A 17,064-nucleotide genomic window follows, 5' to 3' on the forward strand; every position below is an offset into this window, starting at 1 on the left:
AACCAGGAAATACTATTAAGGAAGAGCAAATGGCCATCAGAAACAGTGGGGAAAACAAAGATCTGTACAAGAAAGCCAAGGTCCAAACATGAAGCACGTTAAATTCTGGCAAAGATTGTAAGCAGGTGATGGGAGTGTAAGAAAGGAGAATCCATTTTACCTTGCTTGGTCATTCTCCTCTGAGTGGTCTAGCGACTGTGACTCCAGACCTATAAAGAAGAGAATGTAATCCTAGCACTTGTGACTTGGCCTCAGGGTAACAATATTTACGTACGTGTAACGGTGTCAAGGATGTTGACAGGTGTTCATTCAACTTTAGAATTAACCTATGACCACGTGGATGTAGTTGGAGAGCAGAGCACAAATGTTAGTAATTGTAAGAATGAATATGATCAAGTAGAGCTTTTATTTTTTATTTTATTTTTTTTTTAATATTTTATTTTTACATAATCTCTACACCAATATGGGGCTCAAACTCACAACCCCGAGATTGAGAGTTGCATGCTCCACCGACTGAGCCAGCCAGGTGCCCAGGTCAAGTATAGCTTTTAGGTCAAGGTGGGAGGAAGAGCAGGGTCGCTAGTATCCTCATCTTAACAGAGGGGAAGTGCCACACGGCCGCAAGCTGACAGAAGAGGAAGCACCGTCCGGAGTCAGAGAGAAAATGTGAGTGTGAGTCTCAACATGGGAGGTGATGGAAGCTAAGCCATCCTCTTCCATTTCAGGGAGTTAATTCTGCAAAGTTGGTAAACCAAGAGAGATGGATAAGCAGATGATTTAATTTTGAAGGTAACCATTAAAGAAACTGAAAGTAGAAACAGTTAAAAGCTGTCCTATCTGGGTTGTGGAACAGGAAGGGGAAGGGGTAGGCTGTTGTTTTCACCATAACCTCTTTTGAGGAGTTATATTGTTATTGAGTGGCCGTAGTATTTTGATGAAAACTCAAACGCCAAACAACCTAACCCTCCAGTAGTTTTCTACTGCTCTGAGATTAACATAAAAAATCCTGCACCTAGCCTGTCAACCTCTCTCTGCCTGCATCACCGCCACCTGCCCCGCCCCAACTCTGCTCCAGCCACACAAGGCTTTGTAAGTGCCTTAGAGGGCTAAGCTCCTGCCAGGCTCGAGGCCTTCACACATGCCCTTTCCAGTTGGGAAAGCCCTCCTCCACTCTGTGTCCTGCCCACTTCTGTTCACCCCTCAAGTCTTGGCTTCAGCACTGCCTCCTTAGCACTGGTTTCCTTATCCCTCCCAAGGCTTCACTATTCCCCCATTACTCATGAGCATGGTGAGCAACCACCCCTCCCCCCACCACCGCCACTTGGCCTTCAGAGCACTTAACCTGCTGTAATTACATAATTACTTGTGAATTATTTAAGTCTGTTTCTCTTGCCAAACTTAAGTTCCACGAGGAAAGGTACCAAGCAGTCTCCACCTGCCTACTACAGTGCCTGAGGTACTGGAGACGCCTAACTCCGTCGTGGGATGAATGGCTGGGGGACAGCCTGATGAACTGCAGATCCTTCGGCATGGAGCAGCAAGGAATTCAGTATTTAAACTGAACTGTATCAGCCAGATGAAAAAGTTACTAAATATGGAACAGTCCTGTCACTCAGAATTGAGTGTCAGTATAACAAATAGTCCTATGAAATGTGTGGTGTTTCATGAGTGTCAGTGAGGAAGCTGTTCAATGTCACCCAAGGTCCCGCTGCATCCATTGAGAGGTGACCTGGGGCTTGGACTGAGGCCTTAGCATTAGAGGTGGTGAGACAGGGCTGGCTGTGAGGTCCATTTTGAACACGGACCCCCACATGAGTCGCTGGTACGGGAAAGAACAGAAGGCAAAGGACAACTCCTGGAATTCTGCCATTGGTAACTGGATGGATACTGATGCTATTTACTGGGATAGAAAAGACAGGAGGAGGGGCGCCTGAGTGGCTCCGTGGGTTAAGTGTCCGACTTCGGGTCAGGTCATGATCTCATAGTCCATGGGTTTGAGCCCCAAGTCGGGCTCCATGCTGACAGCTCAGAGCCTGGATCCTGCTCCGGATTCTGGGTCTCCCTCTCTCTCTCTGCCCCTCCCCTGCTCATGCTCTGTCTCTCTCTCTCAAAAATAAACATTAAAAAAAATTAGAAAAGACAGGAGAAAAAGCAGATTTGAGGGGAGAAAAAAAAAGCAAGGGAACTGTTTGGGACTTGTTAAGTTTGAAATGTCTATGAGGAACTCAAGTGGAAATACTGAAGAGGCCATCCAATGTGGGGTTCAAGAGGGAGGCTAGATATGCAGGCACAGAGTGGAATCATCAGCACACAGCTGAACCCAGCAAAGCAATGGAAACACATAAACAATGGATATGCCCCAAATTAAATTGAGGCATAGTCATCAATGAAATGTCATGTGACCATCAAAAATGACGGCGTGAAGACATTACCCAGATGTTATCTGTAGATGCCAGATTTATGGGCAATTCTTTCTTTTCCTCTTTATTTTCTAAAAAAAATTTCCATTGAACAGATATTATTTTTATAGTTAGTAAATACAATCACGTTATTTTCATCTTAGAGAAAGGTGGTGTTATCAATCTACTTTTACTGACACAGACAGATATCTACAACCCATCACTGAGGAAAAAAGGCAAGTTACAACAGTACATTTATAATATCATCCCATTTATTTAAAACAGTACATACGTATGCACAGGGTGCATAAGGAAGACTCTAGAAGAATTTTAATTTTTAATGGTTATTTTTGAGGGAGAGACAGAGTGCAAGTGGGGGAGGGGCAGAGAGAGAGAGGGAGACACAGAGTCCGAAGCAGGCCCCAGGCTCTGAGCTACCAGCACAGAGCCCGATGTGGGGCTTGAACTCACAAACCGTGAGATCATGACCTGAGTGCCGAAGTCAGACGCTTAACCGACTGAGCCATGCAGGGGCCCCAAGAAAAATGTTTAAAATGCCAACAGCAAAGGTAACTTTAAGACTATTATTTATCAAGAAATTTATGTGGTATTAAGCATTCTTAAACAGTTTTAGTTGCATTACACTTTGCACGGATTTTGCAAAAACACTAAATGGGTTCATAAAAACATTTGACAGAATAGTTTGAAGTAAGCTTTAAATGCCATTTTGTCTCCCTTTCTGGCACTTGTGCTCTAGGGCTTTCTTTACTCTTTTCCCCACATACTGACTACTCAAGGGCTGGCAGTTCCGATGTCTGCAGTCGCACGGCGTGACATACACACTGGGTGTTCTTAACCTTCTTCTGCCGCGGGCCCTTCTGGCTCTCCGCAACCCTTCTCAGAAGAATGTTTTGAAATGCATAAAATTAAATACATAGAAACTGATGAATTATGCACATCGAGATGGTGCTGGAGTATTATGTGCTTCTTTGGGAAACCATTAAACACCTAGGTCTAATAACTACCCTAAGTTTGAAGTATGATAAGGACAAATGATGTTTCCAAAATATCTGTAACTGTAATGTGGTAAGAAAGCATCTTTCATCTCTACTGGTGACAAAGTCACAGGTACTCCTAACACTACCATGGTCTGTGGCCTACATTTGTCATTGAAGGAAAACTGAATTTTCAGTGAGAGGTTAGTGAAAATCAAGAAGTATTTTTCCCATCCAAGGTTATGGAACCCGTGGATTTTCAACCATGAGTCAGAACTGTTGGTCTAAGAACATACAGACCAAACAGTAACGGCAGTTTTCTCCGCGTGGTGGAATTTCCACAGTCATTTCCATATGTGTTTTCCACAATGATAAAATTACTTGTGGAATTAAAAAATAAAGAGCTTAATAAATACTACATTTTTGTCTTAAACAACTTAGAAGAATGGCTAAGCAATTTTAGACAGCTGCATACAAGCTACATTAACATTTTTTATAGGGTGACCACTTAAAGACTTTTCAACTTTCCCTAACTCCTTAAGTATTACGATGACTTTAATCATTCCTATGTTCTTACGAGCCTAGAAAAAAAAATCACTAGAATTATTTATTCTGGAGTTAAGCGGAACAAAAAGACAAACTGTCACAACTGCAGACGTTTGTGTTTTTTTGCCAAGTGCAATTCCAAAAACAGCTGAAAATATTAGAGCAAATTAGCACTAATATGGACCGATACCTTCTGCTGTTTACAAAAACACAAAAACCAGAAACACACAAATTTATACTTTAAAACAGTATTATTGAATATGTATAGACAAAATTAAAATATAACTTATCAAAGTACTATCAAAACTTGAGTACCACTAGAGGCCCCAAAGAAATCAAAATACTTTAATATTTTCAAGAAGAATCCACATGTAGAGGTCAGCTCATGCTTTAAAGTGCTCACGTCTGTGTTTTAGCAGCAGTGTGGAATGCTGCAAAGATGGGAACAAAGGGAAACGTGCGTATCTCAGAAGCCTGCTTTGCTTTCTTTCAAATCTAAAAATAAAACCTTCGGACTGCCCTATTAATAAATCTAGAAAATGGATGCCTTTTTTTGTGTGGAAAGCTTTCACAAACAAAGAAATAAAAATATCTTCTTGGTTAATAGGACCAAAGGATGTAAACATAAACCAGATGTCAATCCCCGTTTCTCTAAATTCCATTCTCCCTCTGGGCTCTGGTGGGGCTTCTGTTGTAAAGATGTTTCTACAGCACAAGGAGACATGTTGAATGAAGGTCTGTACAGAGCAACACGGACCAAACTCAAAAGCCAAGTACCGAGTGAAAAGAGCGAGTTGCAGAATGTTACATCCAGTAGGACACCCTCCCGCAAGCCTGTAAAAACAGTTTTGAACGTTATACATTCTCACGTGTAACGCAGCATAAAGCCTGCATGGAGAGCATCCCCATCACCTGCGGAGGACAGGCCACCTCAGGGAGGCAGGGCAAGCAAGTGCAACCGTGCCCGGGACTTCCCGGGAGCCGTCACATGGAGCTCCATAAAGGAGGCTGATGTGAACAGGGCAAACTGCTAACGTTTCTGAGGTCCAAGTGGAAAGCACCGGAGTAGCTAACGCTTGAGCAGAGTGCAGAGGCTGGGGAGGAAGAGGGCCAGGAGGACTGCAGGAAGGCAAGACCTCAAAGACGGGAGGGTCAGGATGGCCTAAGGGAGGGCCAAGGAGTAGCCACACAGAGAAGAGGTAAAGAGGGCTCTGATCCAACCTCCTGAGCCCAGGCTTGTGGGAATCGCAGCAGTGCCATCCGTGGTGGCTCATCAGGGTGGACCTGGCCCTTGACAAGACAGAGTGAGCTTGATTATGCACTGCTTTCTTCACCATGAAAGTCTTGGTAAAAAATAATAATAATAAATAAAAATCAGAAGAACTAAGCAGTGAGTTTGGCACCAGAGTGGACGGTCATGCCACACAAGCTCCCGCCCTCCTCTCGGCATGGAGTATCACAGAAGGAAGTGTGCTGGAGAATGGGAAGCCCTCTCCTCATGGGTCTCCTGGGGCAGAAGTGGAGGGAAGGAAGGTTCCATAAAGAGACCTGGAGGGAGAGCCCCGGGGCCCTGATGGGTGGGTGGGAAGCCAGCTCAGGGCAGATGGCCTCCAGAGCCATGGGGATGGCAAGGGGACAGGATGGATGGCCAGAGCTCCTTACACTGCCTTCTGGGGCGTGGGAACATCTCAGAATGGGGTGTGACTTAGAAGGAAAGCAGAGCCTGCTTAGCACAGCTGGTGTGGTGTGTCTGATTTCCTACCAGCACACTCTGCAAACTGCTCCTAGCCCTTAGGCCTGGCTTGCCGCACCTGTCTCATCTCCATCCTCCAAACTCCTCAGGCCCAGCCCAACAGTTCTCTCTTGTCTGAGCCTCTGTGCATGCTGGTCTCTCCCCCACTCCTATGTTCCACCTTCTCCTGGACTAGCTAATGTTGCCTTATGGTTCAGGTCGTGGAGGTCACTTTTCAAAGAAGTCTCCTCCCCAATCTCACTTTCAAGTCTAGGTGGGACCTCTCTAACGTTGATGTGTTCCCTCAGTGGTCAGTACTCCTCCATCGTAGCATTTGGCCCCTTGTAAATAACGTCTGTTTGCCGATCTGTATCTTCTTTTAGATCAGAAGATCACTGAGGATAGTGGAAGTCTGTACCGTCTAGTACAGTAAATGACAGAATAGACACTCAATTGGTATAGGGTAAATTAATGAAGTATTGCCCTACAAAGTATCAAAGAGAATGACGCAACAGCATTCTGGTCCTGAATACTTCCAGTATATTCCTTATGCATATTACAATACAAATGAGACAGAAGGTCCAGCAGCTTCAGGAGACCCTGTAACTCTGAGTCCCAAGGAGCCACTGCAACTTAGTAGCAAAATAAAAATGCTCCATTTTCTTCAATATTCACAAACGAGAACTGGCTGCAGTTCCCCTTGTCAAGTAAAGGGTCCTGCCTCACAGGCTCTGCTCACATGAGGTCACATCTGATGAAATGGAAGCTTCCGAAGTTTTGCTTTCTAGTGCTAACTGCTAAAAATTATTTCTTCCTAGCCTAATTAACAGCTCTCTAGTCTCTACAAATAGCACTGCAGACATAAATTCGTGTGCTCATCTCCTCATATGTAGTCTTTTCTTTAAAACTATGCAATTAAAAGGTCACCCTTGACTTGGCAATATCTCTCCAAGTTTAAAATGCACATACCCCTTGACCAAGCAAGCCCCATCTCTAGGAATTTCTTCTATACTAGTAAAGCAACCCTTAAAAAGAATGATACAGCTCTATAGAAACTGATACCAATCTCCAAGATACATTCACTAAAAAGAGCAAATTTTGGAAATGTGCATGGCATTTCACTGTTTGTGTAAACACACACACACACACACACACACACACACACACACCCTTGTTTGTGTGCATATGCCCACAAAATACATAAACACGATTATAAAATATAATCTAATATGAGGTATCTAGAATAACCAATTTCATAGAAACAAAAAGGAGAAGGGTAGCTGCCAGGGGCTGGGGAAGGGGGAATAGGGAATTACAGTTTAATGGAGATGGTTTTGGTTTTGCAAGATGAAAAGGATCCTGGAGATGCATAATGGGGATGGCTGCACAAGAACGTACTCTGTGTCACAGAAGTGTCCACTTAAAAATGGCTAAAATGGGAAATCTTGTTACATATATTTTACCACAATTTAAAAACTGCACACACACACACATACATACATGCATACGCACAGAGATTAACAAAAAAACAACTGGTAACGATGGCTGCCTCCAGGGAGAGAAATGGGTATCTGGGGACAGGGTGGCAAGGAGCTCTTTAACCATATAACCTTTCACACAACCTTTCTCATTCTGTATCATATACTTATTTTTAAAATTCATGAAAAAAGCAGCCTCATACAAGAAGCTTTTTCCTTAATCATAAGTTGTTCATATCCCTTCTCTAAGTAAAAAAATACTTCTCATTCCAAACCAAGATTCCACTTCAGTTTTAAGGTTATTTATTAGATTTAAATGATGCAAGCTGCAAAAAATTACACTTTTTCCCCTAAGAATATATTCACCAAAAGCCTGACTTTATTTTTATCAGCTATTACAGAAATGCTTCAAAATCATAGAAGAAAATTACCATTTTTATCAGTACACAACTTTTATTCCATCACAACCGAGATAGCCGAATATAGAACTGTTTCAACAGCAAAAAGCCCTCATCATAATTCAAGACAAAAATCAGCCCGCAATTACATGAGACAGAAAACAAACTATGCTTATGTTTCAGTCTACCCTAAGCTCTAACTTCCGTGTCAGAATTTTAAACACACACACACATGCACACACCCTCTGGATTCCTCCTCGTTGATCCAAAACCTACTTTGTGAAGATCCACTATTTTCTTGAGTCTTCTGGAATGAGCGCTGCGGCCGCAGCCACTGGCACTGCAGCCTCTAGAGCCCTGCCCCAAGTCAAGGAGAAGGCAGCACTTGCAGGGCCCAACGCTGCCCCTGCCTGGAATATTTGTTGGGTGAATGAATAAATGATTATCTGCTGACAGGCTTGCCATCAAGTCTCACAAAGAAAAACTTCGGAAAGAGAAAAGTAAGAGATGTTTGTTTACTTGAAGTCGACATATGATAAAGGTGAAGACCAGATGACTGACTGAATCCCCACGCGGCTATGACACGACTGGCTAAGTGGGCTCTCGATCCCATCCTTACCCGATGCTCAATACAAAACCAGGCATTTTTATAACCGTATGAAAAACAAAGGACAACTTACCTAGAAGATTCTTTTGTATATATCAATACAGTACATCACGTTTTTTTAGGAAGAAAAAATATACAGACGAATATTCACACGTTCTTTAAGTGGGAAAGGATGTTCTAAGTACAAAATCAAAAGAAGAAATCGTAACAGAAATTGGATACGGCAACATGACAAGCAGAGAATCAAAAGATATATGACAAAGTAGGAAAACATCTGCACGACGACAAAGAATATCCTTAATACAAGTTCTTACAAATCAACGTAAAAAGAAACATCCTGATGGAAGAATAAACGCAGAACATGAATAGGCAATTCACAAAGACCAAATACAAATGGCTGATGATTACTGAGGTTCAGCCTCAGTAATAACCCAAGGAGCACAAATTTAAAAGATGGGCATCCCATTCAGGGAGGGTATAGGAAGCGGTACTTTCTCAGACTGTCATGAGAACTGAGACAGCCATTTTGGAAGGCGATGCGGTGGCACCCATCAGCAATTCCAAGCCTAGGTAGCCGTTCTTCAAAAAGAGTGGCACACAAGGAAGTTCAATCCTGTAGTATGTTTAATAGCAAACCAATGGGAAAACCAACAGGAGGACAATGCAGGACAGTAAGTCAGCACCAGATCACACTGCTACTTAACAGAAGTGAGGCAGAAAGAAACTATCACATGGATTTGGATAGATGCGGAATATGCATGATATTATCCTCATTTTGTTAAAAACACAAAGAGTGCATATTTGTAGAGCCTGAGAAGACTCAGAAGGATCTACATTCATAGTGGTTACTCTGGGTAATGAGCACGGAGACTAACAGGGAGCTTTCATCTTTTTACACGGTAGGCTTTAAAATGGTTTGTTTTCCATAAAAGCATGCATTATTTTTATAATTTCTTAAAAAAGGAAAAGAAGGAAAATAACAAGATATCAAACACTTATCTACTAAACACAGGTTCTATCCTTGGAGAATTCCTTTCAAAGTTCCTTGCAGCTTAAGTGGCTGTGTCTTTCCCACTCATAAGTGCTAAGAGATATTTTTTACACTTCTTAGAAGGAACTAGATAGAGTGACCACTGCCTGTTTTATAAAATCCATTCATAATCTGAGAAAAAGACTATTAAAAACATAAGCCATCCCCCAGGCCTAACATCTACCAGAAGAAACCCATTCACTGCCCATATGACATTTAGTCCACGCAATTTCTGAGACAATGCACAAAGCGCCAGCCACACAACTCCCACCAGCATAAATACGTGGTGCACAAAGAACGTCCTGTCAGCAGGGCCCAGAGTACACCCCGCAGCAATCAAGGAGAAATGACAATCTGAGTCACAGGATCAGAAGTGGAACCAAATTTGGGACTTGCAGGCAGTGCCAGGCTCTTCACTCCTTCACACCTTCTATTCTCCTCCACCCAAATCCCAGCCCTTTACATAGTCCCCAAACAGGCTGTGTCACGGATGTCCATAAAGCTTTAGACTGAGGCGTCCGAAACTACCAGAGAGACACAACAAAGTGCTACTGGGGGGGTCTCAGCTGGAATCATAATGGCAGCATATGTGTAAACTCACATTTTTTCTTAAGGAAAAGAACGGAAAAATTCAATTAGTATGTTCTGCCTTACCACATGGAATGTTTGAAATCCAGGTGTCAAAACATCAAACGGGGAGTGACCACTGATTTTAAAAAAGCTGGAGATATTGAGCCTGACAGTTGAGAAATTAAGGAACCACTAATTTTTACAAAATTAAAGTCCACACGATGGTACCAAAGTAGCCCAAAGTGTGGCTGAGAGAGCACCTGAGTGTCAGACCTTGTCTGGCTTAGATCCTCGGCTTTTCAAAAGACATTCATTCTGCCCTAGAGTCTCAAGAGCCAGACCCGTGTCTGGGTGCTCTCTTCAGTTCCCGTGCACACCTTATTAGCCACGGGCTCTGCTGCTCTGGGACAGCTTTCAGGAGGCCGTCCTTCTAGGGGACCACTCATCAGTCCCCATAACTGAACATGTTTTCCCACTGAGCACTAACACTGACCAGGAAGTCATTTACCCCAGACCAAAGCACACAAAGCACCACGCTGAAGACCGCTAGGCGACAGCAGCAGTGGCAGGTGAAGAGCTCAGTCAAAGGGCTCTCAGCTCAGCTGACCTGCTTCAAGGTGAACTGAAGTTGCAGATCACCAGTTCCGGCTCTAATCTGACGCCCGCCCCCAGATCACGCTGTGGCTACCAAGTAACCCTACCCAAACTGACCTTTCAGGGCTCAGGGAAGTGACTTTTTTTTATTATATGGCACAGTTTGGCACAGTTATATCTTTAGTCTTTGGGGTACTTTTATACTGTCCAAGAGTAGTACATCTTGTTTTTTTTTTTCCTTTTTTTTTTTTTTTAAAAACAGATGGCCAAACCAGGACATATACTAAAAAAAAAAAAAGGAAGGTTACTTACCTGAGCCCTAACATTCCAGCTACCATGGAATCCTGTTGGAGCTGGTCTACAGAAGCAAGATGTATTCTGGGGAGTCACATGTCACATCAAAGCAGGAACTGGTGAGTCTGTATTTTTATGGAGCCTAAAACAAAGAAAATCGTAAGTTGAAAGCCCCCATTGTGCTGCACGACCTTTTTCCCAGGGCTATTTGGGACATTCTGAAGATAAACATATAGACAAAGTACTATACTATTTCCCAGCTTACCTACTAGAAACAAAGGATAAACCGACTACTAGAACATAACACACATTACTAAAATAAAGATTCGTGTGTGTTAAAATCAACACTATCACAAGCCTTGTCACCTCTGAGGGACATTTCGACACTTTTATACAGCAGACCGTTAGTGGTGATCCCGGTAAGTATTTCTTGCGCTCTGTCATGCAGAAATACTCAGGGAGAGAACACATGTTCAACAGAACATGCAACATCAAAATGTCATCCCAAAAAGAACATGCAAAATCCAGAGGCAAAGTGTCCCCTTTTTTTTTTCAAGCGACTGAATTTGAAATGAGCTGCTGTAACATCGCTTAAAGGAGCTTTAACCCTGAGAAAGAGAGAGAGAGAGAGAGAGAGAGAGAGAGAGAGAGAAAGAGAAAGAGAGAAAGCAGCACCAACAGAAACCAAGCGCCCTGGGAGATCCAAAGCCCTCCTCCAAAATACGCACGTGTGCTTCAGAGCGATCACTGTTAAGCCTCTCAGATCAGTAAATCGTGATGTTCAACAAACTAAGTTATTAATTCGATAGTTTCTGTTTTGCTTTTGAACATGTTCAAAAGACTTTTGTCATTACATTTTTTTCATCAATATAACCATCATTTCCTTGTTAAAACCTAAACCGCCCCACATTAGCTAATCTCTGGTACCCTTACTGGCCCAAGAGCGGCACTTTTATCTTTAGACTAAAAAAGCCTAGAGCATACGACTTCGAGACTATTCACACAAGCAATTACTCATGTAATTAAACTCAGAGGAAGGGCAACACCAACTAAGTCTTTACCACTGGTCTATAACTACCAGGATACCACCTAGAATTATCTGTTGAGGTGCAGTGAGGCCTTACAATTCCCTTAGATAGTCAAGTCATAGAATGCTTTGAAATCCAGAAGTCAAGGTAACAGTACTACTCAGCTATATCATAAAAATCAAACTGGTACCCTGGCTGGGAGGCCCTGGCAAAGCCACAACTTCTCACAGCCACAATCTGTTTTTTACTTGTAAACTGAGGGAGCTGGACTAAGGTGCCTTCCAGCTCTGAAATTTTTAAGATCTTTGATTAACTCACGATTTCATGGAAAAAAAGAGCCAGCAAATGAAAGCAGGTAGACAAACACCCAATAAAGCAGTAATTTGTAGGTCTACATATATGGTGCCCCCAGCTCCTAGGCAAGGAAGACAAGTGAACCCTTCCTAAGGCTCGCTCCTGAGAGTTCAGACATCTGGAGTAACTGCAAAACAGCCACGGTGAGGACACCTTCATATGCCAGCAGACCCAACATAAGTGTGCCTTGAAGAAATTATAAAGGCCAAGGCTTTATTCATGAGAACGACCACCCCTCTTTTGCTATGGGAGTGGGGATACCCTGCCTGCTGCCAAATTCCCATTCAGTTCCCCCGAACACCATTACCTACCATCAAACATGGTAGAGCCAAGTACTTAGTAACGGCATGCGAATCAAGATCTCAAAAGGAAAAAGGTCCTTGCAAGAGAAAGGCAGAAGAGAACAGATAAAGGCATAAGAGCGTAACTTTTGTGTAAGTGAGCCCAAGGAAGAAGACATCTGTCCTGCTGGAAACAAGGTAAAGGCACAGGGGTGACAACGGCAATTTGACTGGAGAAGGCTGGTATAGAAAAATTGAGGACAAGGTCCTTCTGTTGGAACAGCAATAATGCTCTACGGAAGAAAACAGGTTGTGTCTGCACGCACGTCACCAAAGCAGAGGGTGGTGAAAACAAGCAGGTGTCCTGCTGTGCTCCCTGGAACTCACCACCAGTCTAGGACTGTGTTTCCCCCACCCGTCCAATCCCGTGCACTTAAAACACTACAGACACTACAGTTGATCCCTGAATAACTCAGGTTTGAACTATGCGGGTCCACTTATATGCAGATTTTTTTTCAGTACAGTCCTGTAAATGTATTCTCTCCTCCCCATGATTTTCTTAACAACGTCTTCTTTACTATCTATATCGTAAGAATACGGCATATAACACACATAACATACAAAATACGTTAATCAACTGTTTACGTTAATGGTGAGACTTCCGGCCAACAGTAGGCTATTAGTAGTTAAATTTGGGGGGAGTCAAAAGTTATACGTGGATTGTCACCTGCATTGGGGGTGCGGGTCAGGGCCCCTAATCCCTGCATCATTCAAAAGTCAACTATAGTTACTACAAACGTGAAACATTTTCTGTGATTCTCTCCTGGTGACCACCACAGAGGTAGGTATTCTCATCGATAACTCAAGCAGCCTAGGACACACTGCTCCTAACCAATTAAAAGACGTCCACTGATATTTGCCTTTTGAAAAGATTACAGGTTCCAGGACACACACTATTTATCATGCAAATAGTCCCAGGCAGATACATTAGCGGTGGAAACAGGACTGGAGTAAGGAACTAACAATTTTACCTCTGCTCGTCTCATTCTATGTCCACATGGGAGAAGCAGTATTCGAGTGGGGGTGACATCATATTGGACTTATCTAGCCAAACTCCACAGGGTGCCTCCCCACCATCTAGATTTGGCTACATGGAAACAGAGCAAAGAAGAAACGACGACTCTAACTGGAGATTGCATATAGAATGCAAAATTGCATTCTAACCCTCCCAATAGGGAAACAGCACAAAAGGGGGAGTACGGTTTGAGCACATCATGCTCTATCAGGTGAAATAAAGACTTGCTACTCTAGGTTTCAAGCATCCCAGGCACATTTGTAACAACAAGAAACAGGACGGTGTGATAGGCCCCTAATAGCAAAAAAGCCATAGAGTCAAGCTGTCGGAATACAGAGTTCAGATGCCACCAGGCACTTTTCGAAGAAACTATACTCTGGAAGCAGCCTGTGCTGTTTAGAAGGCTGGGGGTATGACGGACAGCTAACTGGAGGGGCACCCGAGGAGGCAAGCGCATTGCCAATGATGCAAAACAAAGCAGAGTCCTCATCCTGTCACATCAGTGGCTCAGATGCACAAACCTTGGAATCTTTGTGTGTCTGTGGATAGGAATGTCCCTCAGTGTTCGGCCATGAAGCTGACATGCCACAAATCGGTGTCTGTGGCAACTTATTTAACCGACTGTACTCTACTAGATTGGCTGTGCCCCTTACGGTTCTTCTGTGTCCGGGTAAGAAAATAAAAGTGTTTCCTAGGCTTCTTGACTGGAGTTTGAAATAGAAGTTCTAAAAAAAAACCCATAAATAAGCCTATTCCCTAAATCCTTGGTGGAAATTCCTAAAAGACCTAAAAAAAAAACCCAGACACCGTTTTTGTTTTCATAAGGATCCAGCATATTTCAAAATACCCAAGAGGTCAGCTTAATATCTTGTTAACTGAAATCGCTGAGACCCAAATGAAAATTCTGGCCACGAACCCCAAATTTCTCCACAAGTAATAACTGCCTGTTAACAACAGTCAATTTTACTACCATGGCACCAATAAGCTTCATTTTTCTAGTATAACAAAACACCTGAAACTTGTGAGAGTCTTCCAAAGTCTAAGCCACTCGGCATCACGCGCTCCTAGATTTGCTTCCACCATCACCAACCACCCCCCTGAATTCGAGCCTACCATCTCACAATTTGGGGTACTGATCCCACACAACAGAGACACAATGTGTGAATGGCTCTGCAGAGTCCATTCCTGTTCCTGGAAAAAGAACCAAAAGCACACATCTGCCTGACCATGAGTCAGGAATATCACTTTTGTGGTGGAGCCCATTTCTGCTGTGACCGATCCACAACGAACACACTCACGACACAGGCGACCACCACAGAGGTAGGTATTCCAGAGCAAGCTTTCCCAGGCTCGGGTCCACTTAGCAAGGTCATCAACGGTCCTCTCGGTGAAAGCAATTTTTTTTAGACTCTTTACGATGACATTAAGTCTTAAGGGCAAAACCCACAGAAACAATGCCACACCACGTAAAAGTCACCTGAGTTTCGGTCTGGGTGATTCAGTTATAACCAAACTAAAAAGGAAATAAACTTTCAGGGGCAGTTGACAGGAACCACAGCGATGCGATGAACTTGCCCCCATCGTAATGATGATCTTGAGCAGGGCGCGCGCTCCAGGACCATAGGAGCCGGTTACATACTATGTCCCACTCCACTTATGTAACTGGAAGATCTCCGGCGAAGGGGGGCGGGGAGGATGAGAGGGCGCTCATATTCTGAGGCCACGGAACCCCCCAAAGACCCTGGGGGCGCACTCCCACCGAAGAGCCTCTGGTGCTCCCTGACACGCAGTCCCCTACCTACGGCTCCTGATGGGAACTATAACCGCCTCTTTATGATGAGTTGTGGGACCAGGAACACAATGTCTAGTCCCTTTGGTGGGTGGACAATAATTCCCACCTACTTGCTCCTGCTAGAAAGAAAAGGAGATGGTGGACCGACTCGCTCGCAGTGGGGGCAGAAAGTCATGGAATGGGCGAGAAGGAGGGGGAGGCAAAGCCTGGAGATGGGGGTGAGAGCGCAGGAGCCCTTGTGGCGCACTCTCCCGACGGGAGGCGGACTGCGCACGCGCGCCGGTGGGGGGGCCGAGTAACGGCAGAGGGGGCGCGCGAGGGAGGGAGAGGGGAGAGCGCGATCCAGGGAGAGGCTGGGGCGGCGGGCGCGCGACGACGCCGCGGGCCCGAAGCCCCGAGAAGGGCACGACGCGCGCGCAGCCCCGACAGGCAAAACCCCGGCGACAGGGGCGCCCGCGGGCCCGGGGGCCGGGATGCGCGCCGGAGGCGGGAGGGAAGGGGGCGCCAGGCGAAGGCTGCCCTGGGAGACCGCGCCGAGGACGGTCACCGCGAGTGCGGGTGACGGGCCGAGGGGGGAGCCGTCACCGGTGGCGGCGGGAGGGGGAGGGTAGAGAGGAGGGACGCCATCCGCCAGCCGTGTCGCCCGACCCCGCGGGCCCCTCCCGCGCCACGTCCCGCCCCTACCCTCCGCCCCCCGGCAAGGGTCCCCGCCCGCGGCCACGGCGGTCCCACTCACAGTCTCTCCTCCTCGCCTCCTCCTCCTCCTCCGCTCGGCGCGGCAGCGGCGGCGGCGGCCATTTTCCGGACGGCTTTTACCACAGCCCTCTCTCTGAGAGGAGGGAGCGCGCGCGCCGCCGACGCCGGGACCCCGCACGGCCGACGTCGCGCCCCGCCCTCCCGGCCGGCCTGCGCGCTGCTGCACCTGCGCGCCCGCGCCCCGCCCCCGGCGCCGCCGCGAGCCCGCCCGCCATTGGGTGCGGCGGCCAGGGTGGGGCGGGGCCTCGGCGACGATGCTACCAATTGGCTGGGGTTTGTGTCCATTCCGGCCAGGGAAAAGGGGGTGGAAACCGTGTCAAGCTCCCGATTGGTTGCCATCGACCGTCATTTGGGGAAAAGAGGCGGCTTGGGCGCGGAGGGGCAGGTTTAGTAGGAGGAATTTGAATATTAAGGATTAATAGGCCCTTGCGGATGCTGGGGCAAGTAAAGGCCTAGGCTTCGCACGTCTTTTTGTGTGGCCCTTCCGGGCCGTTGGCCCTCTGTACACAAACGCACAAACTGCGCTGCCGTAAGAGTTTCACCGCACCCGCATTTTCTCAATATCGTCACCTTCAGTAGAAGCAGCAAAGTTGCCTGCCCTGGAGCCTGACGTTGTTCCAGACGAGGGACCTTCGAGGGACCTTCGTTTCAGGGGCCTACCCATTGCATTCTTTCATCTGAGCCTGCCTCTCATAGGATCAAGGAATAAATAACAAATCACAGCCCTGGCCTTCCTGAAACTCTGGTCGGAGAAGACGGTGCATGCCAGGACTGCACCGAGACCTGTCCTTTTATCAGATGGTTTGCTGGAGGTGTGGCGAAGGGGCATTGGGAGCACAAAGGAAGCAGCACTTAGCTCTGCCAGGAGGGGAGAGGGAAGACTTCCTAGAGGAGCTGATTTGGGAGCTAAGATCCAGCAATTCTGTGTCAGAAAAAATATTTAAGAGTATGAGAAAAGTCTTATCTAATGGGGTGTTCAGGACAGGACTATTTCTCAAGGCAACCTTACTCAGATTCCAGCCACCATCCAATCCATCCAATGCTCCTTGTACTAGTTCTGTGCTTAACAAGGAATCTTCTAGTTCTGCTTCTTCCCCCCCCCCCCCCACTTCATTTATTAAATACCTGCTATATG

The 17,064-nt window shown here is 45.6% G+C and overlaps 1 protein-coding gene across 1 annotated transcript in view; it reads right to left on the reverse strand.

Moving 5' to 3' along the window:
• The window catches only part of MECP2 (methyl-CpG binding protein 2), a 68,736-nt gene extending 52,681 nt beyond the window's left edge, over window positions 1–16,055 (reverse strand). The window contains exon 1 of the mRNA XM_045472161.1: window positions 15,910–16,055. Coding sequence (XP_045328117.1) covers window positions 15,910–15,971 — 62 coding nt within the window. The 5' untranslated portion in view covers window positions 15,972–16,055. The remainder of the gene's footprint in view (window positions 1–15,909) is intronic.
• Between the last annotated feature and the right edge of the window lie 1,009 nt (window positions 16,056–17,064).

This window comes from Leopardus geoffroyi, chromosome X, assembly GCF_018350155.1.
Source record: "Leopardus geoffroyi isolate Oge1 chromosome X, O.geoffroyi_Oge1_pat1.0, whole genome shotgun sequence".
In the NCBI taxonomy this organism is placed as follows: Eukaryota; Metazoa; Chordata; class Mammalia; order Carnivora; family Felidae; genus Leopardus; species Leopardus geoffroyi.